Below are 24,436 nucleotides of genomic sequence, written 5' to 3' on the forward strand. Positions count from 1 at the left end.
ATACTCATATGGCCTTACGAAGAATGTCATCGTAATGAATGATTTCTGAATTGGCTAGAGAAGGCTTGGGAAGATGCACAGACAAAGGCCAGAAGATGAACGATACTCAACATAGATACCCCATTGAAACAGATACAAAAGGCAAGGCAAATATGGAAGATGGAGAACAAGACAAAAAAAAAACATGGAAACAACTCATCATCTGTCGTCATCGTCATCAATTCCCAGCACGTTCCCCGATTCTTCTACTGACATGCACTGAGCCAAGATATGAGCCCTCTTCGCCATGATTGAAAATCGATTTATGGAGGATCCACCACCAAAGAAGCTGTTGATTCGAAAAGGCCCCTTCGGAGATAAAGAAAAACAAAGGTTGCAGATATGACGCTCAATCAGTAGAGACAGCTTGAAGATTAGATATGCCTCTAATTTATTAAAGATCGCCGCCCTGCCCGCCGGTTGCAGGCTGGGTGTTTTGTTGCCGCCGCCGGCGCATGGGGGCTTTCTTGCGGTTTGCGATGAGGACTTCTTGGGATTGCTCGGGTTTCATTTCTGTGTCGCCATCGCGATCACCCGCGGTTTTACCGTCCTTTTGTTGAGATTCATTTTCGTGAATCATTGTTTCGTCGAGCTCGTACATGTCGGTCGGCTTCATTCGCAGCCACTTCATACGAGGTCCGACTCTTGAAATTTCCGCAACCTTGAAACCATAAATCTTAGGGTCGTAGATCTTATCGCGTCCAAGACCAGGGCATAAGTTTGATATATGTACTCCGTTAATCTCAATAGGCTGATCCTCAGGTGTGGGTGTCCGGTGAGGGCCCTGGGCGACAGCGGGGCGATTGGCGGGGGCCGAGGAGCTTCTTGACATAGAGGAAAGCGGACTGTCCAGTCGGGGTCCTACAGCCAGGTCGGGAAATGTCATGAAGAAAAGGCAACCAAAGGTTGTGCCGAAGAAGGCACCATCAACGGAATGAAAGCGACTGTTGGGAGGCGTGTATATGTCCATGCAGCTTGGGCAGAAAAGCTTCACGGTTTCCTGGCCGGGGGTATCAGATCGGCCAACAGGAAGGACCTTAGAGGCATAACAGTTGACTCGGGGGCAAACTCCAAAGTGCTGCATCTCGTATTTCTCAAGCATTTGTTGAATACCGGGTCGCGAAGTGATATAACGCTGGTGAATAAGACCATAAAGAAGTTCAGCGGAGCTCTCGATGACACTCAAATCGCTCGCAACTCGGGCGTGTCGTCGATCACCGGCCCTGCGATATCCTAGGGGCCGCTCATCTCCAAGAATTTCATCATCGTCTTCATCATCCTCTTCCTCCTCTTCTTCCTCGTCATCCTCCGGTTCAACGTCGAGGATCATCTCCAGCGCCTCTTTATACATGGGAACTTGCGACTGCAAGCCTGTGAGGTTAAAGTCATCTTCGATAAAATCCTCCGATACCTCCGCAAAGAATTCATGACCCATCAGCGAGCAGAATGACGAGATCCATGACTCCGGGGCACCCTCTGAAGACGACATATCGAATGAGGCGGAGACAGATGAGGAAAGGGTCGATTCAGACAGTTGACTCAAATCCAGCCTATCTAGGCCGTCGGCCAACGCCGAACCTGTCTCTCTCGACACGTTGCCGAGATTTTGGCACAGAACTGGGAAGGGAAGGAGGTTGCGACGACGAAGCGGCCTCGTCGAGCGAAAATTGGAGGGGCTTGGATTATTGTTGAATACTGGCGGGTTGCGGTCGGGTTGAACGAAACCCCGTTAACGTGGGGGACTGGCGTGGGATAGAACAATGCCAACGTTCCAGGAACCAGACGCGTTTGGCAGCGAGTTGCTAAGGTCGAGTAATTCGACTCGGGTGGAGGTTGATATTTAGTGGAGAAGCTGAGCGCTCATAGCACTGTGCGGGAGGGGAGGTTGTGCGATCCAAAGTCGAGAACGGCGTATCTTAGCCTGTGCCCCACCACCGCCTTATCAGTTTAACATTGATCAATTCGTGGAGGAAGAAGATCATCATCCGATATGTTCACTTACGGTGTACATCAAATTTCGTACAATCACACTGCTCCTCAACTTCACAGGGTTCGCAGATTCAACTGGTCAATGCTCGGTCGGAGGATGTCCGCACTAGGTTCGGCTCGGTTGCTGGAGAGGTGGGGGGGGCAGACTATGATTAGGCGGATGAACTACCGGGATCCGACTTCAAAGTGACACAGTGATGAGACCAGCTGTATAAGTGATGGCTGGAGAGAAACACAAGCAAACTCGAAGCTGATGCGAACTCGGCGGGGCAGAGAAGACGACGATGGCCGGAGTCACGTGAATGATATCACGAGATGGGAGAACTACCTGTTATAGATAATTATACCAATACTGTACATTTTTGAAGGTTCATTTATATATATTAATTACGAACTCCATCGGTTCTAGAAGAGATCACGGATGACACGCGAAAATTCCTCTTCACCCCCGAGAATTCCAGACAATCCTTCCCCTGTATTTTGGATGCCGCCGTCTGCGCCAACGAACCCGTTCATCCCATCAGATCCACTAGTCGAAGGCATGAAATTGCCAAATGACCCAACCGCTTCAAATAAATTCGTAAGTTCATGACTCATTTGCAGACCATTGAGGGGGCTGTTTCCAAGCTCGTTCACTCCGTTCATTGGACCATACGCAGACAAGTCATCGATAGAATGCCCTGCAAGACCAGCCATAGCAACAGCAGCACTTGAATGAGGATCATTCGAGTCAGACCCGAATGGACGAGCAAGGACGCCAAGTTTCTCGCCAATCTTGCGAAGACCTCTGATAGTCTTCCATAGACGTTTGGAAACAAAGGACTTGGTACTGAAACCGTTGATCAAGTCTAACGCCATGTAGAATTCATCGCGGACCTGTCGGTTGAAATCGGCTGGGGCATGGCAGACAGCTAGGAATAGTACTGCCAACGCAGCCACAAGGAAGTAGTTGAAGGTAATCTGCTGTGTTCGGTAGATATCAGACATCTGATTGAGGCGGGTAAGCACCCGAACAGTGTCCTTGGCAACATCAACCACTGTTTGTGCATGACCTCGATCTTCAACAATACTTGTAGCAGAGTGAAGAACAGGACGATAAATAAGGATTCGTAATTGGTTCATACGTAAGTATAAGAGTATGCGAAGACGTCTCATTCCCCGACTTGCAGGCTCGCCGTTTTTAGGCGATTCAACTGGGTAGAATTTGAGTTCGTCCGGTACCTGCTTATACCATTGCAGGACCTGATAATCAAGATAGCCAATTTCATCTCGTCTGATATCAGTGGTTCCTTCCGATCCTAGACCGGAATACCAAATTTTGGAGCTAATTCGGTTATATGAAATCATGCAGCGCAGATATAGCAGGGAGGAATCCTAGTAGTAGGTCAGTTAGCTTGACAATTGCTGTGACTCGTATAGGGATTAGCATACCGGCTCAGGTAAATTAGGATCGATATCTTCATCCTGAATAACAAAGGGCAAGCCAGTGCCTAGACTCCATCTTCGGTCCAGGCTGTAGATGGTCCAGAATATCCGAGTAATTTCATTCCACTGAGTTTCAAGAGGAAATGATTTCATCAAAGCATCCTTTCGATGCAGACCCATCTCAAGACACATACGTGCAGCTAATCCAATTAAACGATATGCCATGGCATCATCGTCGGTATGAAAGTGATAAGTAGCCTGCAGGTAGAGAGAAAAGAAATTAGTCACATTTGACCAGTACTTGAGAGGCAATTAACTCACCACAATAGCAAAGAGCTGGATAGTTTTAATATCATTTGGTTCCCACAATTTGGACTCGATCACTGGTTTGATGCTCAGAAAGAGTCTCTCACCAAGCTCACTTTGACCACCAGCCTCCACGACCAGCGTGGTAGCAAGAATCAACTTCAACAGGATCGTACTGTCATCTTGAAGACTATCTGAGCCGGGCAGACCCCTCTGAGCGAATCCAGTCCTTGTAGCCGCTTCCATAAACGTATACAACAGATTAGCCTGATTAGTAACGGTGGTAATATCCACCACGGGGTACATAATCCCGATCTCTTCTTCATAGACTTTACACAGCCGCACGGCCTCTTCCCTACGAATGGCCCAGATTGGATCCTTGGTAGGATGAATAGTTGGTACGAGAGGGCCCATATGAGGAGGTGGGGACACCGCTGGCGTGACATGTGCCGTAGTCAAATCATCCGGAATCCCATCTTCTACCTGGGTAATGCCCATACTTTGAAGGCTGGACTTGGCTACATCGAAATTGAATGCTGAGCTTGTCGGGCCGTGGAAACGTGGATGGCGGGACCGCGTCTTTGGTATGCCCGTAGGCATGGGGGTGAAGACCTGCGAGTCATCACGAGATAGATGATCAAAGGATGGAGATTCGAAGTGAGGTGGTTGAGATCGAAGTTCATTCAAGTTCGTGAATAGGTTATTGACTTGTTCTTGAAGAGTTGAAATCTGAGAGGTCATGGAACGGAACTCGCTGGGTTGGCGAGTATTAGCCAGGGCCGAATTCTAGAATTATAGCTTGACGACTTACTCCGAGTCCTTGAAATTGTTGTTGCAGCAGTTTGGAGCATATCGACCTGGCTCTAATGTCAATACATGCTTTTCCGACATCGAGGTTTGCTTTCCGAGCGATGCATTATGGAGTCGCCGGCGAGGAGAAAGCTCGCGGGAAAGAGATTTTGGGATAAACCATACATTCCAAATTCAAATGTCCACATCTTTGACAAGGCACTTGTCCGTTACATTTGATCTTGCGCCGTTTACACTCGTTACTAAACAAGAAAGCCGGAAGTCAGTCCCGAACGGCATATACAAACACCCGGTCTAAAGCAACACATCAAAGACAGGGACAGGAATGGTCTGATTCTGTATCAAATGCCGCACCTTGACCCCGACCAAAGGAGCCGAAGTAGTGGGCCTCGGACGCGGAGAAAAGATCAGATAGGGTCAGGCCATAATCATACCATGCGATGGAGATATAACGATTCCGCTTTGCGCGCGTGTTGGTTCCGTTGCTCTGTTCCGCTTTCCTCTTGGCCGTGTCTGTCGCGGGAGTAGCGGTTTGGTCTCCAGGACCGGTTTGCGGCGGAGTACTTTCAATTTGGGGTGACTCGGAAGCCATCTCAATTGATTTTTGAGGACGCTAAAGGGAGAAGACTGGGAAGAACCGACAGCGAGGAAGTGCGGAGGACTTCCACTCTTGCGGGGTCGGGCATTTTCCCCAGATCTGCTGAGTCATCGCTTTTTATAGACGGCCGATTGGTGGGTATAAAATTGTAAAATTTTATGTTCTTGATTATTTATTCTTGGTTTGATGATATGTACGGATGTATTATTAAACTATGAAAAAAAAACTGCTAGACTATATCTTCAGTGAGATGCTAGAGCTTGCACTCTTGACAGGAGTAACTCCTTGCTTACTCGGAGTGTCTGCAGTAGTTGACTGCCTCGTTGCGGGTTCTTCCGAAGCCAGGCAAGACCGGCAAACAAGCCAACAAGCATTGAAAGATGGATAGTCTTACGAACACGCTGGATAAGAGTGCCTTTACGGGTTCTCTTTGCTGTCCAGTCACTCCAATAAGGGAATGAGCACCTTAACCAATAATGGAGTTGAGTCCACCTAGATCTTGTTAGTTCCAGAGTGCAGCAGAAAAAAATGACAAGGGATCATGACAAGAAGTAAGGAAAGTAGTATAGGTAGAACTCACGGATAAGTTGACGAATTCCATCCATCAGCAGTAATATACCAGCTAGAGCACAATCCACGTCGGAATACAGTCTTCTGCAACTGATCCTGAACCTTCTGTGTCCACGCACGCTCGGCTTCCTCCTTGATCTCATAGGAACTAACCTTACCCTCCAAAATAGGCTTGATGAAATTCAGCGAGTAGTTAACCGCATTCTCCGTCGCAAAGATAACACTCGTATGGCCCGTCGCGGTATTCGGACCGAAAAGCATGAAGAAATTAGGGAATTGATCCATCGCAATACCCAAATACGCCTGGGCACCACCACGTTCATCCCATAGTTCTTGAATATCCTTGCCTCCCTTTCCGGTCATCTTCAACGGATGAAGCCATTTGTTTGTCTCGAACCCATTTCCTAAGATCAACACATCCGCCGGGATTTCCCGGACCTCCTCAGTAGCAATACTATCCTGATTAGGTGGATAGTGACTGCCAGGTCCCAGGGTTACGCTTCTCGAGTGGACGCGCGTAAGCGGTTGAGTGGTTAATTCAACCTTTGATGAGTTCAAACTGCGATACCAGGTACCGTCTATAATGCGACGTTTACAACCCAGACTATAGTTCGGAGTTAGAATCTCGTGGTATTTTTCCGGCGCTAGTTTGCGCATGTGTGAGAGAAAATGTTTCTCGATCTGTGGTCGTTTCCAGCGTCCATATGCAGTATCGGTGAACATGGAAAAGAAATTGTGTTCCAACATGATAAACACATTGTTACGCATCAGCCAAGCGAGGCCGGGTGTATACGTCAACAAAGTCGGCATCCATCGATCCCATTTCGCCAGTAAATGGGGTGGAAGTAGATCTGGCTGTACCCATGGAGGCGTCCTCAATATCTGCGTAATTGAACGGACGTTGGCTTCGGGCTTTGCTAGTTCAGGAACCACTTGCGCTGCACTACAGCCAGAACCGAGAACGATGACATCTTTATCTTCCAAATCGACATCGTCGTCCCATCGGGCTGTATGGATGATGTCGCCTTCGAATTGCTCAATTCCTGGAATATCCTTTGGCCATGTCTTTGGCTCAACTAATCCACCTACTCCACTGACAACAATCTTAGCGCGAACAACTTCTTCCTTGATAAAGACCCGATGCGAGCCTTCTTCAAGAGCAAGCTGTTCCCGCTCATAGGCCGATAGATCTCCGGTGCCAGGAACAAGATAAGACAGGGTAACCTCCCACTCCTCTTCTTCCTCGATCCACTTCAAATGCTTGACGTCGGTGTGAAACTGGATCTTATCAACAATTTGAAATTTCTCGCAGACATCAGCCAGATATTGCGCGATTTCCGGGCCTGAGGGATGTAAAGTCGACCAGTTCTTCTTCGGCGCGAAAGAAAAAGAATAGAATAATGCCGGGCTAATCGAGAATCGAGTTAGTTATCTCTAACTGAGGATGAAGGAAAATGTAGCTGGCATGACACATACATATCACAAGCAGCACCCGGATAACGATTAATCCACCAAGTACCTCCAATTCCAGACTGTCGTTCGAAGATTCGAAATTGATCTGTTCCTAGGACTTGTTTGAGACGACATCCCATCGCCACACCCGACTCTCCTGCGCCTACAATGAGGACGGGATAGTATGTATGCGCATTCTTGCCATAGGCATGGCGTTTATGAATGTTTGCGACGGAGGGCATTTTGAGGACTCCTCCGTTTAACTTGAGCTTCAAAAATCCCCAGAGAGCCTTATCCAAGCCAAAATTTCCGTAGGATGAATCACAGAGAATACCAAATTGAAGCTACTATACCTCCTGATAGCAGGTGTAGTACCGCATGTGAAGGCGACTAGCACCTACAATTACAACCGCGGTATATCACGTTGGTGCAACGAAGGGAGATTCGATGAGCACAGTCACACTTCGTTGAAGAAAAGGATATTGTTCGGCACAAATAGAAGATAACTGGAACCAAATCGCATTTGTAGATCATCTCATCTTCAGCGATTGTGAAGAGGGGGTCGGGCCTTGGCAACCTCGGCAATCCACTGGGGCTGCTTATGCGCATGAAGAAGACATAACCGAACTAATGTTCTCGGGGAGGAATTATTTGACGATTGGGTGAAAATGAGCTGAAGGGCTGGATAAACAAGGTGTCGCGACTTCATTTGAATAGTCAAGGTTATAGTAATATTTACATACTTGCAGCAATGCCAAGATGGAGTATATCTAGTTACTCTCGAGGTGCTTCGAAGTGACCTCGTGTAGTTCTTCAATGGAAAACTATCCGCCTTCAACATTCTTCGGCACTTTTCAATTCTCTCCCACTTCAACCCACCAACTGTCTGTATGCTTTTGCAGGCATGGTATTCACAGAGTCGAGCTTTGAGCCGACCTCTTCAATATAAACGATGGACTAAACAATCACACGCTGGTCATGCCCAGAACTTCTTCTCCACCTCCTCAATCCGTCCGTATCGACCTCTCGCAGCCCTCCCCGAACTAAGCCTAGGAACCTTTCAGCAAGACTACTTCGTTCCCGAGAAACCAGTCGTGTTCCCTCCCTCTCAATTCCATGCGATTCCCGCTCTAACGAAATGGTTCCAATCCGCGCAAATCAAAGCAAATGGCGAACCAGCAAACTCCTCTGATCACGCGACCCGCTTGAATACCGAATATCTCCAAGTCCACGCCGCCGACGCGTTCGTTCCACTGGAACTAACGGAGCTGGTAGATGCAGCAGCGACTGAAGTGTTAAGCTTTCGCCAGCTTCATGGGCCACTGAATTTGTTCCTAGAATGGATGCGTATGGTGCAAACGACGCCACAGGCCACAAGGTTATACCTAGCACAATGCCAACTCATTGACCTACCCCAGATCCTCCGCGACGACCTTCCCACTCCCGAGATCGTCAAAAGAGCTGGGAAAGGCGACGTATATGACGCGAATGTCTGGATTGGTCACCCACCAACCTACACGCCTCTCCATCGTGATCCGAACCCGAATCTCTTTGTCCAGCTGGCTGGTTCCAAGACTGTGAGGCTTCTCGCTCCGGCGGATGGACAGGCTGTCTTCGCGATGGTTAGACGACAGCTGGGGAAAAATGGTGATCGTGGTTCTGCGGCTATTCGAGGAGAGGAAATGATGCAGGGAGAGGAGCGGACGCTGTTGGATGAGATGGTTTGGGGGGACCAAAGTCCTGCTTCATATTCTGAGGGAAAGGCGTTTACGGTTACTCTTGGGGCTGGAGATGGGCTTTTTATACCTAAAGGGTGGTGGCATAGCATTAAGGGCGTTGGAGAGGGCGTCACTGCGTCTGTAAGTCCCACTGATGGATGTATATGCTGAGTTGAGTGCTAATCTGTACAGGTCAACTGGTGGTTTCGATAAATCCCGTAGAAATAGAATAATAGTAAAATATATTAATACAACAAGTACATACAGCATAAACCCACCTCTTGATTGTATCGAGTTGAAGTTGTAAATGCCCAGACCCGCTCATCGCAAACTTCCAGAATCATCCCAACTTCACCTCCGCCTTTCCCGCAACTTCAACAACCAACTTCAATCCAGCATGCGACTATCGCAAACAGCCTACCGCGCCGCCCTCCTCCATTTCAGTGTGAATCCTCTTCTCATTCGCGCCTCATTCCAACCCAACTGGGCCCTAACCACAACAACACTCCCTCAAACTCCCTCCTCCCGCCTCTACACAATCCTTTTTCCACACTGTCCCCTACAAAAGTTCGACTCAAGACAAGCGCATACAATGTCCAACTCGACCCCAGAAACCGGCGCATCTAAGACAGACACCGAGTCTAACACTCAGCATCAAGAACAACAAGCGCCAGAACAAGCCCAATCACAGGAGCAGCTATACCTCCCTGAAACAGCCTCCTCAGAAGGCGAGGACAAGCAGCTTAAACTCGGTCTCGGTCCAGATGGCGCAGTCTCGTTGGACCATTTGGGACCGATGGTTGTCAATGTTGATGGAACGTTGTCGCGGATTGGTAATTGGGAGCAAATGACGGAGATGGAGCGAAAGACCACACTGCGAGTCCTTGGGAAGCGAAATAAGCAGCGGTTGGAAGCGTTGAAGGCGCAAGGTGTAGAGTGATCAATCTACCCGGTGTATATCGTTTATGGGGGAAAGCATGGCATTGAAAGAAGCTCTATCAGCGTATATTTGGTTTATGCATAATTTAAGGTATTGACTTGGCTAATGCCATTCATATCTATCTTGAACCACAGACACCAGTAGGAGTAGTGATAGTTCCAATTCCTGGGCTTTTACAAGTTGATCAGCCCGACACCTAATCGAAGATTTTGCCGATATACTTGTGAAGAGAGCTCCTACAGGTCAGTTAGTATCATCGACAGAGTTACCTCAAAACACAAACTGTAGTAAAAGACAAAGTACAAGGGCGATGTGTTACTCACTTCGGTGGTTCAGGCACGTATTGTCGAGTATATTCCTCAATCTCAGCTAACCCTGAAACAAGATCAACCTCCTCGGGCTTGAGGAATTTCGTTCTATGAAAGAATTTCCATCCAAAGTACAGCACAGGGAAGACTCCAATCATAGTATAAGAGAAGAGGAATGTTGGGATCGACCAGTTACCAGGTAAGAACACCGTATAACCGCCAACAAAGGCCATGATAGTTGTAGCAGCGCATGCAATATAAGCAATATAAGGTTGAAACCAACTGCGATAAGGAAGGGTTCTGCGAGAAATTCCCTGAGCATCCAAAGCCTTCTTGAATCGGATATATGTAAAAGTGACAACGGAGAAGTTGATGAGTTGAGAAGCAGTCACCTAGTCAAGTCCACACAGTTAGGAAAAGACAGTTAAATCAAAAACGTCGCATAAATCAAGATTAACGCAAAAGACAAAAACATACCAAATTAACAAACCAATTCAAAACAACCGAAGCCCCATTCGAAACCTGCAAAAAGCTCAAAAGCGCAATCAAAAGCACCACACCAACACAATAAATCGGCACTCCATTCGAAGTACACTTCGTCAAAAATCTCGGCGCTTTCTTCTCCAACGCAAGTCCATATAAACTGCGACTAGCGCAATAAACATAACTATTCCCCGCGCTAAACGAAGCCGTCAAAACAACCGCATTAACAATATGCGGTAAAATCGGAATTCCCAATCGATCCATCGAAATAACATAAGGCGAAGCCGCAGCTCCCGGTTCATCATTATCAAATGCATCAGCCATGGTCTTGTCATTATACGGGACAAGAATACCGACGCATAAAACGCCCAGGACAAAGAAAGCCGTTAATCGATAAAATACTCCATTGAATGCTTTTGGTAGGACGATTCGTGGATTTATCGTTTCTCCTGCTGCCATGGAAACGTAATCTGGTCCTGCAATCGTGAAAGATGCTGTTATTACTGCGGCGAGGAATCCGAGAAATCGTCCTGTATCTCCTTCTTTGTAGAAGGTATTAAATGCACCTGGTTCATTCCAGTATCGGAAACCGAATCGATCACCTGCTGGATTCCCTCCTAGCATTACGATGACGGTGTAGAAGATTAGTCCGATACTTAATAGGACTTTTCCTAGAGAGAGCCAGAATTCAGCTTCTCCGTACCATTTTACGGCGAAGACGTTTAGTGCGCTAATCTTGATGTTAGTATTCGTATAATGGTAGTTTAAGATGCTTTTAATTTGTATGCTAGCGGGTGCGGGGAAGAGCGTACACGTATAGAACCAGGACTATCACGTTCATTGCTGCGACTGGAACAACGCTGGTCCAGTAATTGATGATTAGACTGACGGCGACGATTTCAAATGGGACGAGGGCGGCTTCGAAAATAAAGAAGTTGTATCCTGCTGCGACGCCGAGTGCTTCATCGACGTAGCGGCCTGCGAAACGGATGAATGGCGAGGAGATGGGTAGGTAGGTGACCATCTCTGCGAGACCTGGAGAACGAATATAAGTGGTGAACAGTGAATGGTGAATTGGCTACAGTAGATTGTAGAATGGAATGGCGCGAGGGTTTTGTTCTTTTTGGTGCTTTGGATATGAATTGCAAGGACTGATTCGTACAAACAGTGATTATGAGGATAACGGCACTCCTAGAAAATCAAGGTATAAGATTCCATTTTGATTGGGTTGTGGGATGTTTGAGACTGGGCAGTGTGGAAGTCTGGGTGTCTATTCATGGTTCTAATCGAGGTATCATTCTGGTCGCGTAGGAATTGTAGGGTATAGATGAGTAGAGATCGGGTTATGTCTACGTCCTTGGTATGTGCTGAAGGACTGAAATTGTTCTTGTTCCTTTGTTTTGCTTTGCTTTGCTTTGCTGGTGTAGGTCGTAATTTGTAGATTCTCACCTTATCTAGGACATCCACCCAGTATGACTTGGTCAAGGCAACCCAGTATTCCTCGAAATAACAAACGAATGATGAAAATGATGAATGAACGCAAAGGAGTATACACATACCAAATACTAAATCCGAGAAACAAACTTCCTGGTCCACTCGTCCGCAACCCGGAACCAATCTGCACATACAGTGCAGTACCGATAGTACCACCAATGCCGATCAATTGAACATGACGCGGTTTCAACTTGCGATGAGTATGATCATAGGTAGGACCTATAGAGCCACCATCGACAGAATCATCACGTTTCTCTATTGAATTCTTCTCCACAACCTCCACGCCCTTCCCTCCCACCTTCACAGACGCAGTCTCCAGATCGGAAGGTTTGCGGGGTGTATCCCCGGATTGGATTGAAGCAGCCATGGGCGAATGGGAGCCCAGATCGGATTTCGAGTGGGACATGTTGGGGATGTAGATCACCCTGGGATAACTTCGTCGACTGTTATTGCAGCATGAATAGTAAAGAGAGAAAGAGAAAACAAAAGATGGAAAAAATGTAGTAAAAAAATTTTGCATCTTGGCGAGTTCCCCTCGATTGCTTGGCACTTTAAATTGATGCGTGTTGGCCGAGGCCGTCGGCTTTCTCCGGCAGGCCGAGTTATCGTTTATATTTAGTATGGATCGGAATAGATGGTATGTGTGGATATGTGCAGTCATGTAGTGAATCGTCAGTAAAAGGGTGTTTACTAATTCTTATCTAAGGTTAGTACAGTAAATTTACATTGCTCTTACTATTGAAATAGAAAAATGTCCTTGTGTCATCAATGGGTATTCACATTCTTAGTCCTATCTCATACTGGTATAGTAAATCCCAGCCCAGTCATGAAAGAACCTCGTAAAGAGAGAAAATATCAACGTCTGCAACAAAAACATACATATACCACCAGTAGTAATATACTAGTGATATACTAGTAACTCGCCATATCCTCAATCAAGATGCTCCTTCTCAGCCGGACATTGCGAATCACGCTTATCCATATACTCCATCGGATCATCACTGACAATACTATCATCCGATCCTCTGCGCTGAGACGGATCCACATGTTGACCTAGCCAGCTCGGAGGAAAGAAACTGTCGTTGTCTTCGAAATAGACATGATGAATAATGTCAGAATCATTGTATTCTGGTTGTTCTGTTCGATTTGGAGATAGGTCTGAGGTGTGTGAGTCGAGTTTAGGCGGGTTTGAGGTATCCGTCAAGGGTTTTGGAGATAGATTTGAAGACATTTTGTAATGGTCGATGAGTGAGTGTGAGTGTGGGTATGAATGGGATAGTATTCCAAGAATGATATAAAATGAATAATACTAGGATTATATGATATGGTGAATGTCATCTGATCTGCGCCATCAGCTGATTTTGTTCTGGAGATGGTTGACGTCATTTGATATAATTATTCCCACAAGTATAACTAATACATGAAATGATTATGATTATTAAAATAGAATTGAATGGTTACAGCATCAGCTTAAATTTTCTGGTATCAATAGTATCAGCACTCTCACTGATATTCACATGGTAATCCACCTACACTCACTCTACTTAATAATTCCCAATCACTATCCACGAGTATCCAATTTCTAATCCATCTGATACATTCCCAGAACATCAGTATAGATACTCCTACTACTATGAGTTAGCTGTTAAATTTTTATACAGTAGTGTATTCTTATTGTCTACTCAATGTACAACCCTCGGCAAACAAGCCGACTCCGTCAACCGATAAACCCCCGCTTGCCCCACGACTTCAACTCCAATTCCAACCCCAATTTCATCTTCAACATCATCTTCACCTCCAAAACACCCAACCCTCACCACCCCCCTGAAAATGGGCGAACGATTTGCTCCAAAAGTCCCCGTCCAACTGGACCCCCCAAAAGACGACCCAATTTCCCCCGAAGAACTATCCAAATGCGACGGTACGCTTCTACCTCATCGTACCTCGGTCTTCGGCCCCTCATGCGCGAAAAAGAACTAACAATCTCCAGGCTCGGATTCAAGTCGTCCCACCCTCGTCGCCATCAAAGGTGTTGTATTCGACGTCACTCGGAATTCCATGTACGGTGCTTCCGGCTCATATAAAGGTATGCCGAGAGAGGATTTTATCTTGAGGGGATGGAAGGGGAGGGTGAGGGCTAATGAATTGCAGTTTTCGCCGGTAAAGATGCTTCGCGCGCTCTTGCAAAGTCCTCATTAAAGCCCGAGGACTGTGTACCAGATTGGTATGATCTTCCCGAGAAAGAGAAGACTGTCTTGGATGAGTGGTATCAGTTCTTTTCTAAGCGGTATAATATTGTTGGGAAAGTGGAGGGTGCGACGAATACCTAGTCCTGAACACCGAGTCAGTTTGCGATGGATGAATTGGAGGTATTCAAATACTAAAACTGAGAAAGTTTTAATGGAAGTTATACGAGGGAATGGAATGCTATACCCATGGAAATTGTTTGGAGGAATTTGACAATCACAATGCTTTTGGTATATTGGGCATTATAGATACAGAAAACACAATTTCTATACATATACTATATAGTACTCCTTTTTGGTCACGATTTGCGAGTGACGCCTCGTGCTTATTTGCCCTTCCCACGGGCCTTGCGCTGAGCACGCTTCTTACCAATAATCCGATTGCGTTTCGCGACCTTATCCTCCTCACCCTCTCCATCTCCATCATCCTTGCCCTTGCCACGACTCTCAGAACGCTTTCGTTTCTGACCCTTGGAAGTCTTGTCATCTTCTTCCTGCTTCTCAGCCTTCTCAGCCTTCTCCTTAGCCTGTTGACGCTTCTTCTCTTGAAGTTCTTGACGACGCTTGATAACCTGCGCATTCTCAATGGCAAACTCGACAATCAATCGCTTGCGCTTATCCTTTTCATCGGAGTCAGAGTTCGCTGGGATCTCGATCGGGTGACAATTCAACCAGCGGAGACCCATCAACGCGTGTCGGTGTGTGTAATATTCGATGAATCCGTAACCACGACTGCGACCACCACCAGCTTTTTCGGGAACCTTGGTACCCTCACGAGTCTCGAAGACAATCTTGGCTTGTCGCACGATACCGGCTTTCTTCTCTTTGCGCTCGTGCTCAAGTTCCTTCATCGTTTCACGGGATCGCTGCTGTTCGTCACGGGAAAGAGGTTGGCGGACTTCGGCCTTGACGTCCTTGGCGAAGCCAACGACGGCCTCACGCGCGAGTTGTTTCAGATCCTTAGATGTAATGTGGCGGGGAATGTTGCGGATAGACAATCGGGTTAGACTGAGGTGGAGCGCTGGGTTTTTCTTGATGAACGTCTCTCGTTGCTTGAAACTCTCCTCGCGCATCTTGATCTCGGATGGGGATAATTTCTTGTAGAGAGGCGAGTTGGAGGGAATTGTACCCTCGGAAAGCAGGTAAAGACGGCGCTTATCCTTATCACGTACAAGACGATGTGAAACGCCCTCCTCTTCCAATCGAGCAGCCTCGCTCTTGTTGACGGCACGGGCGACCTGCAAGACTCGTCCATCCATGGTGTAACGACCGGTAGGATCGGAGTTCTCGTGTTGAAGGACAGAGTGCTTCATCGCGGGCTTGGATCGTTCCTTGTCGGCGGGGAATGTGTCTTGCTTGGGAGCTTCGCGAACACAAGCTGCGCAGTCCTCGACTTTCCAGAAGCACACGAATCCAGTCCCGCGAGGGCGTTCAGTTTCCCGGTCGAGTACAATGCGGGCGTAGCGAAGCGGACCGAACTGAGTGAAATGCTCGTAGAGTGTATCGTTGGTACATGTGAATGGCAGATTGCGAAGGAAAACTGTGCAGGCATTGCGGTCGTCTTCGACGGGTTCTTTGTCCTCCTCATCCTCCAGCTCATCGAGGTCATCCATATCTTCATCCTCGTCTTCCTCATCGTCCTCCTCTTCATCGTCCTCCCCGTCAGATGAGGTCTCGTCCTCATCCTCTGCGGACTCCTTGTTTTCCATATCAATATCCTCTGTCTCCTTCTTTTCCTCCTCCTCCTCCTCCTCCTCTTCCTCATCATTCTTCTTCACATTCTCCCATGTTTCCCTATCAACAGCCCAATCAACAGCCAATGTACGACCATCAATTTCCTTCCCGTTAACAGCCTGAAGAGCCTTCTCCGCATTTTTCTTACCACGCAGAATAACAAATCCGAATCCACGAAGCTTGTTGTTCTGCTTGGGAAGATCAGCCCATTTCACCTTTCCGAAACTACGGAAGAGAACAGCCAGATCATCAGAGGTCTTAATACTCCAAGGCAAATTGCGAATAATCAACTTCGGAGGCTGATTTTGCGCTCGTTGATCTTCACGCTCTTGTTTAGCCTTCTGCGAGTTCGCAGCTGGCTTACTTTTTCCAAGTTTCTCATCAATCTCACGGTGACGTTGTTGAGCAAATTCAACTCGAATCTTCTTTCCCTCGAAATCGGCTCCATTCAGCTCTTCCACCGCAGCCTGGGCGTCCTCAAGGTCGGCAAAAGTGACAAAACCATACCCCTTACACTGTTTTGTCTCCGGGTTATTAACGGCAACAGTGTGTTTGAGAACGTAAGATTGCGAAAAGAACTCTGCGAGGCTCTCTGTCGTAGCTGTGGCTGGGAGCGATCGAACGAACAGGGTGTTATTCGGTTTGGCTGCTGTCGAGGTCTCCTTGGCAGGAGTCTTGGATTCCTCCATTTTGATATCGGTATCTTGGGCGATACCTTCGTCTGAGAAACGTCGTTTTTTGTTTGGCTCAGTCATTGTGAAATGAATTGAATTGAAGATGAATTCAAGCTGGAACTTTTTTTCTTGCAAAAATTGGCGGCAGAAAAGATGGACGGCAGAGCGGGCGGTGAGTGCTGATAAGAATGCTTATCGTGGCAGGGTTCAAACTATTGAGCCATACAAACTACAAACTACAAACTACAAACTACTCAGCCCTTACTATCCTTGATACATGCGACGAATGAAAAATGACAGATACAAGCTGAGGGTGCGCACTATATTCTTCAAATCCGATATTGCATCGCAGGAACGCCTAGGAAGCTCACTGTATCATCATTGTCTTTCTATTATGTGGCACTAGCCAATCAGGTTCCACAGTTCATCTTGTTACCATCCTTGCGACGAAGAGCAGGATCGATATACTCTATCGCACAATAGTATTGTACGATCCTAAACTACGTATAGAACTGGACAGAAAAACACAATAAAAAAAAAAGGTCACCCTATTGGTTATCACGAATGATGTTGTATCAGGTCTCAGTTTGGATCCTCTACAGGTGAGTAAATGCTCACCCTTTATCTGTGGAAGTGCCACCTGGCCATTATATTTCTTAGTTACCTTATTAGTAAGGTAATAGTAAGGTAACTAAGGATCTAGAGAGGCATCTTCAGATCAATGGAGCTTTGAATTGAATAGAAATATGAGGAAAACAGAGGGCCTACAGAATTGCAGTAGTGAAAAATCCATTGGTTACGAATTGGACTTGAAACAGGAAAAGTTCTATAAAACAGCTGTTCCCTACTATATTGACCCTAAGGTAAATATCTGGGCCTGTCTCTTCGGACTAAAATGGTTTCTCGCTCCTGTTTCTCTCGTAAAGGAATCGCATCCATCAGACTTGCTCATTGACCGAAGGTTGGTAGGCGCCGTCATATGGAACAGCCCGGTTCTCTTGAACCCAAAGCTTTTCCGCCTCGCTCTTGTGCTGGGGCGGAATAAGACTGTTCACTTTCCATAGCCTTCTCTCAGTCTCATCAACGTGGTATTCGAAATCGTAGCCCTTATCTAGCAGATGCGGCTTCACAATCTGGTCAAGTCGAGAAGTAGTGCGGGCGTAGAGAGAATCGCTATCAGGAATATGGACAGCAATATGAGTAATCACGAGGCGAACGAAAGGTTTAGCTTTATTTTCATTGCACTCTTCGCCGGTGAAAATATCGGCGCGATTCATTTTGTGGAAGTGCGTCACTACATAGAAGGCTGGCAAACCTATGTCGGTGTACATTTTTGTAATGTCGCGGACAAAGTCGGCTTTTGAAGCATGGTCCTCGAATGTCCCTGACGGGTGATAAATTTGCCAAAGGGGCATTTTGAAGTATGCGATTTGCGGTCGGTATGATACTCAACTATCGGACGAGTGGATCCGGAAGAGGAAATTATAAAGAGAGAGAGAGAGAGAGAAAATCTGTTGGCAGGCTGAAATCCGTGGATGAGAATTGCAGCATATGTATAAGTATTAAGACATTGCAAGGTTAAAATATTGTTGGTTTGTTCAATAATCGGAGTTCCTCATGCCAGAATGGTCGGTGATGGGCCGGAACTAGGAATGGCCAATTAACTATGGAGGGCAACGAGATATACCAGCAAGATGAATCATCAAGAAATAAGTAGTTATGAATACTCTATGAATAAACGTTTCCGCAATTAGGTAATTGTAAAGGTTTATTATCCTCTGGTCGACGGAGGGCCAAGTAACAATCGGAGTTATAAGAGATATAATGAGCACTCCGACCTGATGAATAATCTTATATCAAGCTTCATCTGATAGAATTTATCATCCATGTACTCCCGTGAGTGATATTTACCAAATATTATAAGCCCCAGAGAAACACCCGACTATGCCTATTAAATAGTGAAAGATAGACCCAATAATTCTTACATCTTTAGTTCCATTTTCTACGTCTTCAGTCTTGAGTCTTGACCGTGCTCATAATGACTAAACCACTCGTCTTCATCACCGGAGCAACTGGCTTTATCGGCTCTCATACTGTTCGCTCTACTCTTGAATCTGGATATCGTGTGCGACTGAGCATACGCCGCGCCGATCAAGAGTCCATACTTCGGGATAGATACATCGACTACAAAGATAGTCTTGACTTCGTGATCATTCCCGACTTGTCCGATTCAGCGTTCTTCAAAACCGCCCTACAAGATGTCGAGTACATTTTCCATCTTGCCTCTCCAATGCCGGGTCATGGTGTGGATGTTTACCATGACTATGTAAACCCTGCCGTCAACGCAACACTCTCGATTTTGCGTGCTGCTCAATCCTTTCCGAAGATTAAAAAGGTTATCATCATGTCGTCGGCACTAGCCTTGGCTCCAATTGATGCTGTCATGACGAAAAAGCTACTTATTCAAGGTAGATTCCGCTGCTTGTTTCCAGGCTAGATATGATATTGGCTAACAAATCGACAGAGAATACCGGGAAGCAGGTCAATGTCGATCTATCCATGGACTTTCCCGAAGGCTTCGCTGGACATGGTTTGAAATACGCAGCCTCCAAGATCAAGGCTCACGATGCGATGCGCGAATTCTTGAAAACCAATGCGTTGCACTTTACTGTGGCATCTTTTCATCCGACCTTCGTTCTTGGAGACAGCATGATTCAAACAAGTGCTGAGGACGTTGGCGGCATGAATGCCCTTTTTTGGTCATCTCTGGGCATGGAGAAACCTCTTATTGCCAATGCTTGGGTCCATGTACGTGATGTTGCAGACGCACATGTGAAAGCCCTGAATGCAGATTTCGAATCAGGAAAAGAATTTATTTTGTCTTGTCCGGCTCTGTCGTGGGATGAAGTTATATCATACATCACCGAGAATTACCCTCAATTGGACGGTCAGCTCCAGGGTCCTTTCGAAGAGGCCACACCGATCCAAACACCTGCCGCAGATCAAATTTTGAATATGAGGTGGCGATCTGCCCGTTCGATTATTGATGATGTTGTGAAGCAGCAATTGGCATTTCGGGCTGGAAGGTCCTAGGGATGCTGCTTTATTGTAGGGCTTAGACATTGAGATCTTATTGCAGCCCCTGATTGTCAGAAGTGTCTAAAATAATATATTCTATTCAGATTATATCCTTTCCGGGGAATACCCAGAACATTCTAGCTATGTTAGTAGAGTATGAAAGCTTCCCTCACAGTTAATGAGTCGCTATGATTCTAAAACTACTGTTCTATATGAGTATCCCTGGGACAGAGTCATAGATATCTACTGTGATAACTTATCTCCACAAAAGTATGCGTACGCCCAACGTGTGAAAAGATATCTGCTATGTACACAGGTGATGCTTTTCAGGCGTCTTTTAGACGTTTGGTAGCGTATTCTTGATTATGACTCAGAATAACTAGTATGTAATTAAATTAAAGCTCCATGTGAATTGAAAGGGGGAATGTAGTTAATATAACAAAATCCAATGGTCATTTTGTTGAATATAGACGACACTGCGATGCAACTGGAAACAGTGGAGAAATGTACGTCAGCACATCGATGACACAGTCTTGGCAGTTTCAGCAGAACTCGTATATTCGCTGCAGGAACCGAGCCCTATCCAATTCTATCATGGATATATACCCTTTGCTGAAGAGTTAATGTAAAGTAGCATGAAGAGGAATGAAGTTTCAATGTGGGTCTCGAATGAACCCGGTACACATTCCACAAATATGATGGCCTCAAAAATGGGAAAATGGGCACTTGGAAGGTAAATGTGGAGATAAGACGAGAGCACATTTTAAATATAAAAGCCACTTCCGGCACGAATTGACATTGAACATATAATTCACTTCAATCCTCCGGTTCAACACTGGATAATACAATATCCCACCACCAATACCGTGTGCTATACATTCAACACTGCACTGCACTGCACTGCAGTCAACTTCAAAATGGCACCCGCTCTCTCCCTAAAAGAATTCCTCCAATATATCAAAGCCTTCAATGCAAAGGACTACACCACTCAACACAACTTCTACCATAAAAATGTGACACTCACGATCCCGGACCCCGAAATCGGAACCCTCATCGGATCAAAGGGTGTAATGGAGCATTATTCCATGGTACACGCCGATGCCAACGAGACTATTGTTCCGATGATAGTCATGATCGATGAGAAGAGGATTTTCTTCAGTATGGAAGCGTACTTTTATTATCTCCGGGCTACTGAGAATGCTGTTCACAGTCATAAGGTGCAGGCTGGTGATGTGATTAGAGTTAAAGTCTGGGCTATTTATGATATGAAGGATGGGAAAATGGAGAAGATTACTTGTAATGCTCTTTGTGATGAATTGTTGGGTCAGGTTGATGTTGAAGAGATGGTTCGGGAGAGTTGGAGTCGGGTTGATGATGTTATAAAAGATGCGTGGATTGACTGAGTTTGTTGGTTTCCGTATAACGTAGAATGTACCTACTTGTTACATGATTTGAGTGATTCTTTCGAGCGATCTATTTGATAGAAGACTATGTTATTCCTTGTCAATTTTGATTTCTTTGACTGTGAAATGTGGGCGATAGCCTGCTGTGCTACACCCAGGCTGTGTATATGCTCAAATGCTAGCTATCAAACTGCACATCATTCAAACGGTACTTGAGCAGTACTCGTACTAACTTTTGACTATCTTGTAGTATATGGTACAGGGTTTACAGTAATATCTCCACCGTGTTTATATGATCCTTGCTGTAAACTAGCAAGGACAAGACGAACTACTCTGCTACAATAGTATAGCCTAACAAATATATGAAGCATATTGATTACTTCTGATAATCCAATGCGGATTCATCAACACTTCTACAAATACTCCTTACTGAAATATGGAGTATTTCTATAGATACCCAGATGAAACAACAAGATGACATGTCCTTAAACACTCAATATGATTGGCCAAACATCCAAGACTACGCGTACTACTTTATTTAAAATATCTCCTAAATGATTGGCCATCAAATACAATGAGCTTAATTCATCCTGCATAATCAATATGTATATTCAAATGTATTCATTGGGTATGATCTAATCATTCAAAATAAAACCCAGCAAGAAAAAACCAGAAACAAAACAAAAACCCGAAACCTCCCATCCAAAGCCCTGCGCGGTACAAAGAAAAAAAAGAACAAAATATACTAGATACCACCCTCCAACCAACTAAAAAGTGTGATAATTCTCCCCAAAAGAAAAGGAAACAGACCTGGGATATAATGGACCTGAAAGGGGGAGGTATCGGGGAGTTCTGGGAAGCAAAATAAAAAAAGAGAACTTATTTTGAGTGAGGCAAATTGGGGGCAGGAGAAAATCGTTAGGTCGAACACTTCATTTCATCAGCAGCGCGCAATCCTATTTCCTTTCCAAACAGCATCCCTAAAACATGATAAGAGTTGTAATAGGGAATATGTAGACAAGGTAAGGTAGGATAATCCGGCTGCAGCAAGACATCACGGCATGCTAGAAAAGGAATATGGGGACTCGAAGTGGATTCGTGATAATGCGCCAGGATGAAGACAGTGAAATAAGGTAAGAAAGAAAAAGAAAAACGGATAAAGAAAAAACATCAAGGGCAAAGAAGGCCCGAGCTAGAAAGACGGCATATTCTGTCCTTCTCCTATGTTGGTTTCTCACATCCAATGCGACCGAGTAGAGCTTTGCGATCACTCTGATCGAAAGGAACACGACCACGGCCACGGGCGCGCATGGTCGTTGACCCATTCGACCGCCGACGGTCCAAAGCTGGTGCTGTATCAACGGCGACAGGGCAGCGCTAACGCCATCCTTCGCGGCCAGCCGCGCGGTGCCGTTAGCAGTAGATTCGGGATCAGCCTCGACTTCATCTTCTTCGTCACTTCGACTGTCCTCTGCGGCTCCGGTGGTGATAGTTGTATAGGCGACGCGTACAATCATGGTGAACCAGAGGACGGAGAGAAGTTGGATCGATACGAGGAATGCCAAGAAGATGAACTTAATTGTCGGGTTCATGCAGACTGGGTTCTCGAGATCCATGAATGGGGCGAAAAGGTAGCTGAAGGCATCTGGATAGCCATTTTCGCTGATCATTTCTCCGTGGGCGTAGCATCCGTAGGACATTCTGGCGGGGACGTTCTGGTAGATTGACCAACAGAGCACATTATAAAGGACGTGCCGTGTGATGAACCAGGTCGCCATGAAAATTCCGAATCCGACATTGCAGGCATTCTGGTACTTGAGGTATTTGAGGATTTTCGCAGACTAGAGGACAGTTAGTTCACACATTCAAAGCTGAACAAGGACCGAATCGATCGTACTGGAAGCAAAAAGTCGACAATGTCCATCAGACAAAGTACCACATTTGACACATTGTAGAAGCCGTAGATATAGGCGGACGTAAGAAGCGTGCTGGTGATGATGTGGTGTGCGAACATTTGGTAATGATCCTTCCGTCTCTCCTCAACATGAATAATGAAGATTGACTGGATGAGAAAGGCCAACTCAACCAACAAGTACCACTTCATGAGTCCCGACATAGGGCGAGCAGGCCATTCATCCCAAATGGCACTGAAGTCAAACCAGTAGTAGGAGTTCTTCCAAAGGTACTATCGGAAAAAAAGTCAGCAATTCAACACGTTTCCCAACAAGTCACTTCTCGACAAACACCAAACGTACCAATCCCGTAGCCCAGACGAAACTGTAGTACATAACCTGCCAGCCCTGTTCGGCCAGCCGAACTGAGCCCTTTCGTCCCAGTCCAGACTGACGAGCCAATGGCTGAATAACCCATTCAATCGCAATGGCGCGGATTGCCGTCAAGGCCAGAGCGGCACTAAAGACGAAATAGACGTCGTCCCAACCTTGTACATATTGATTCGTGGTGGGATTATAGTACGACAATTCGAAAAATGGCTGGGTATAGGGACGTAAGGAAGGATAGAGGTTATGTAAAGCCAACAACATGGCCAGAATGGTCAAGGAGATACCTGCGACGTAGCGCCAAGAGAGTTAGCCGAACGGAGTTCTTCATCACAGGAGAACCGAGGCATCAATTGGAAGAAAATTGACAAAAAAGAGACACAAAAAGCCCTATCAATCTGCTCATTTTCGCAGCAATTGAAAACATGGACTTGTAAAGCGTACCAATTTGATTATCTACCACCCATTCTCGGAACGTGGTCTCCTTGGCTCGGGAGCCACTCGGGCTGGAGACATAGACATTAAGGTCCGGGGAAGCTGTCTCCTTTTCCATGGCGAAAGCGAGCAGAGGTCGCACTCACTCGGGGAAATTCCAGTTAAATCGGGTTGTGAGGAAGTGTGAAGAAGGTTGACTGGAGGAGGAAGTGGAGGGAGTTCAGATTAGAAAAAAAAGGCGGGAGGTCTCGACTCTGGGCGGATCCGCCGCGGTTTGGGGTGGGACAAGGTGGTGCGTGTTTATTTTATATTGTGCGGGGAGGGGGACAAGCAGAGAGAGGGCGAGTCAAACGAGAGAAGAACTCAGAAGAAATAAGATCTGAGTGAAAAAAAAAAGTAACATTCACCCAAGGATTGCCGGAATCCTCCAAGGAAGAAAAAGGACAAGGAAATGA

At 46.1% G+C, this 24,436-nt stretch overlaps 13 protein-coding genes across 13 annotated transcripts; 5 read left to right on the forward strand and 8 right to left on the reverse strand.

Annotated features, from left to right (window-relative positions):
- Positions 1-433: 433 nt before the first annotated feature.
- Positions 434-1,528, reverse strand: N7469_006043 (casein kinase II subunit beta; the record flags this gene model as incomplete). The annotated part of the gene is made up of 1 exon (XM_056644961.1): positions 434-1,528. One exon carries the CDS (start codon positions 1,526-1,528, stop codon positions 434-436), a length of 1,095 nt encoding a protein of 364 aa, XP_056500199.1.
- A 905-nt stretch (positions 1,529-2,433) lies between these two features.
- Positions 2,434-5,161, reverse strand: N7469_006044 (transcription factor domain-containing protein; the record flags this gene model as incomplete). The annotated part of the gene is made up of 5 exons (XM_056644962.1): positions 2,434-3,402; positions 3,460-3,711; positions 3,775-4,513; positions 4,571-4,616; positions 4,924-5,161. 5 exons carry the CDS (start codon positions 5,159-5,161, stop codon positions 2,434-2,436), a joined length of 2,244 nt encoding a protein of 747 aa, XP_056500200.1.
- Positions 5,162-5,743: 582 nt separating this feature from the next.
- Positions 5,744-7,431, reverse strand: N7469_006045 (flavin-containing monooxygenase; the record flags this gene model as incomplete). The annotated part of the gene is made up of 2 exons (XM_056644963.1): positions 5,744-7,145; positions 7,214-7,431. The coding sequence occupies 2 exons, from the start codon at positions 7,429-7,431 to the stop codon at positions 5,744-5,746; spliced, it is 1,620 nt and encodes a 539-aa protein (XP_056500201.1).
- A 574-nt stretch (positions 7,432-8,005) lies between these two features.
- On the forward strand, positions 8,006-9,120 carry N7469_006046 (putative JmjC domain protein; the record flags this gene model as incomplete). Its single annotated transcript, XM_056644964.1, has 3 exons — positions 8,006-8,077; positions 8,176-9,048; positions 9,100-9,120. The coding sequence occupies 3 exons, from the start codon at positions 8,006-8,008 to the stop codon at positions 9,118-9,120; spliced, it is 966 nt and encodes a 321-aa protein (XP_056500202.1).
- A 184-nt stretch (positions 9,121-9,304) lies between these two features.
- N7469_006047 (uncharacterized protein) lies at positions 9,305-9,847 on the forward strand (the record flags this gene model as incomplete). Its single annotated transcript, XM_056644965.1, has 1 exon — positions 9,305-9,847. The coding sequence occupies one exon, from the start codon at positions 9,305-9,307 to the stop codon at positions 9,845-9,847; it is 543 nt and encodes a 180-aa protein (XP_056500203.1).
- A 196-nt stretch (positions 9,848-10,043) lies between these two features.
- On the reverse strand, positions 10,044-12,538 carry N7469_006048 (putative general amino acid permease (Agp2); the record flags this gene model as incomplete). The annotated part of the gene is made up of 5 exons (XM_056644966.1): positions 10,044-10,083; positions 10,171-10,547; positions 10,633-11,368; positions 11,451-11,716; positions 12,116-12,538. The coding sequence occupies 5 exons, from the start codon at positions 12,536-12,538 to the stop codon at positions 10,044-10,046; spliced, it is 1,842 nt and encodes a 613-aa protein (XP_056500204.1).
- Positions 12,539-13,063: 525 nt separating this feature from the next.
- Positions 13,064-13,363, reverse strand: N7469_006049 (uncharacterized protein; the record flags this gene model as incomplete). Its single annotated transcript, XM_056644967.1, has 1 exon — positions 13,064-13,363. The coding sequence occupies one exon, from the start codon at positions 13,361-13,363 to the stop codon at positions 13,064-13,066; it is 300 nt and encodes a 99-aa protein (XP_056500205.1).
- A 599-nt stretch (positions 13,364-13,962) lies between these two features.
- Positions 13,963-14,462, forward strand: N7469_006050 (putative progesterone binding protein; the record flags this gene model as incomplete). Its single annotated transcript, XM_056644968.1, has 3 exons — positions 13,963-14,053; positions 14,123-14,218; positions 14,284-14,462. The coding sequence occupies 3 exons, from the start codon at positions 13,963-13,965 to the stop codon at positions 14,460-14,462; spliced, it is 366 nt and encodes a 121-aa protein (XP_056500206.1).
- Positions 14,463-14,704: 242 nt separating this feature from the next.
- Positions 14,705-16,867, reverse strand: N7469_006051 (mRNA-binding ribosome biosynthesis protein NOP4; the record flags this gene model as incomplete). The annotated part of the gene is made up of 1 exon (XM_056644969.1): positions 14,705-16,867. One exon carries the CDS (start codon positions 16,865-16,867, stop codon positions 14,705-14,707), a length of 2,163 nt encoding a protein of 720 aa, XP_056500207.1.
- Positions 16,868-17,724: 857 nt separating this feature from the next.
- Positions 17,725-18,201, reverse strand: N7469_006052 (tautomerase family protein; the record flags this gene model as incomplete). Its single annotated transcript, XM_056644970.1, has 1 exon — positions 17,725-18,201. One exon carries the CDS (start codon positions 18,199-18,201, stop codon positions 17,725-17,727), a length of 477 nt encoding a protein of 158 aa, XP_056500208.1.
- Positions 18,202-18,824: 623 nt separating this feature from the next.
- Positions 18,825-19,879, forward strand: N7469_006053 (dihydroflavonal-4-reductase; the record flags this gene model as incomplete). The annotated part of the gene is made up of 2 exons (XM_056644971.1): positions 18,825-19,254; positions 19,311-19,879. 2 exons carry the CDS (start codon positions 18,825-18,827, stop codon positions 19,877-19,879), a joined length of 999 nt encoding a protein of 332 aa, XP_056500209.1.
- A 902-nt stretch (positions 19,880-20,781) lies between these two features.
- N7469_006054 (nuclear transport factor 2 family protein) lies at positions 20,782-21,267 on the forward strand (the record flags this gene model as incomplete). The annotated part of the gene is made up of 1 exon (XM_056644972.1): positions 20,782-21,267. One exon carries the CDS (start codon positions 20,782-20,784, stop codon positions 21,265-21,267), a length of 486 nt encoding a protein of 161 aa, XP_056500210.1.
- A 918-nt stretch (positions 21,268-22,185) lies between these two features.
- Positions 22,186-24,099, reverse strand: N7469_006055 (uncharacterized protein; the record flags this gene model as incomplete). Its single annotated transcript, XM_056644973.1, has 5 exons — positions 22,186-22,197; positions 22,506-23,108; positions 23,165-23,452; positions 23,523-23,833; positions 23,991-24,099. 5 exons carry the CDS (start codon positions 24,097-24,099, stop codon positions 22,186-22,188), a joined length of 1,323 nt encoding a protein of 440 aa, XP_056500211.1.
- Positions 24,100-24,436: the final 337 nt, after the last annotated feature.

This window comes from Penicillium citrinum, assembly GCF_028827155.1.
Source record: "Penicillium citrinum strain IBT 23319 chromosome Unknown utg000005l:1.0-1900146.0:1.0-1900348.0, whole genome shotgun sequence".
Lineage (NCBI taxonomy): Eukaryota > Fungi > Ascomycota > Eurotiomycetes > Eurotiales > Aspergillaceae > Penicillium > Penicillium citrinum.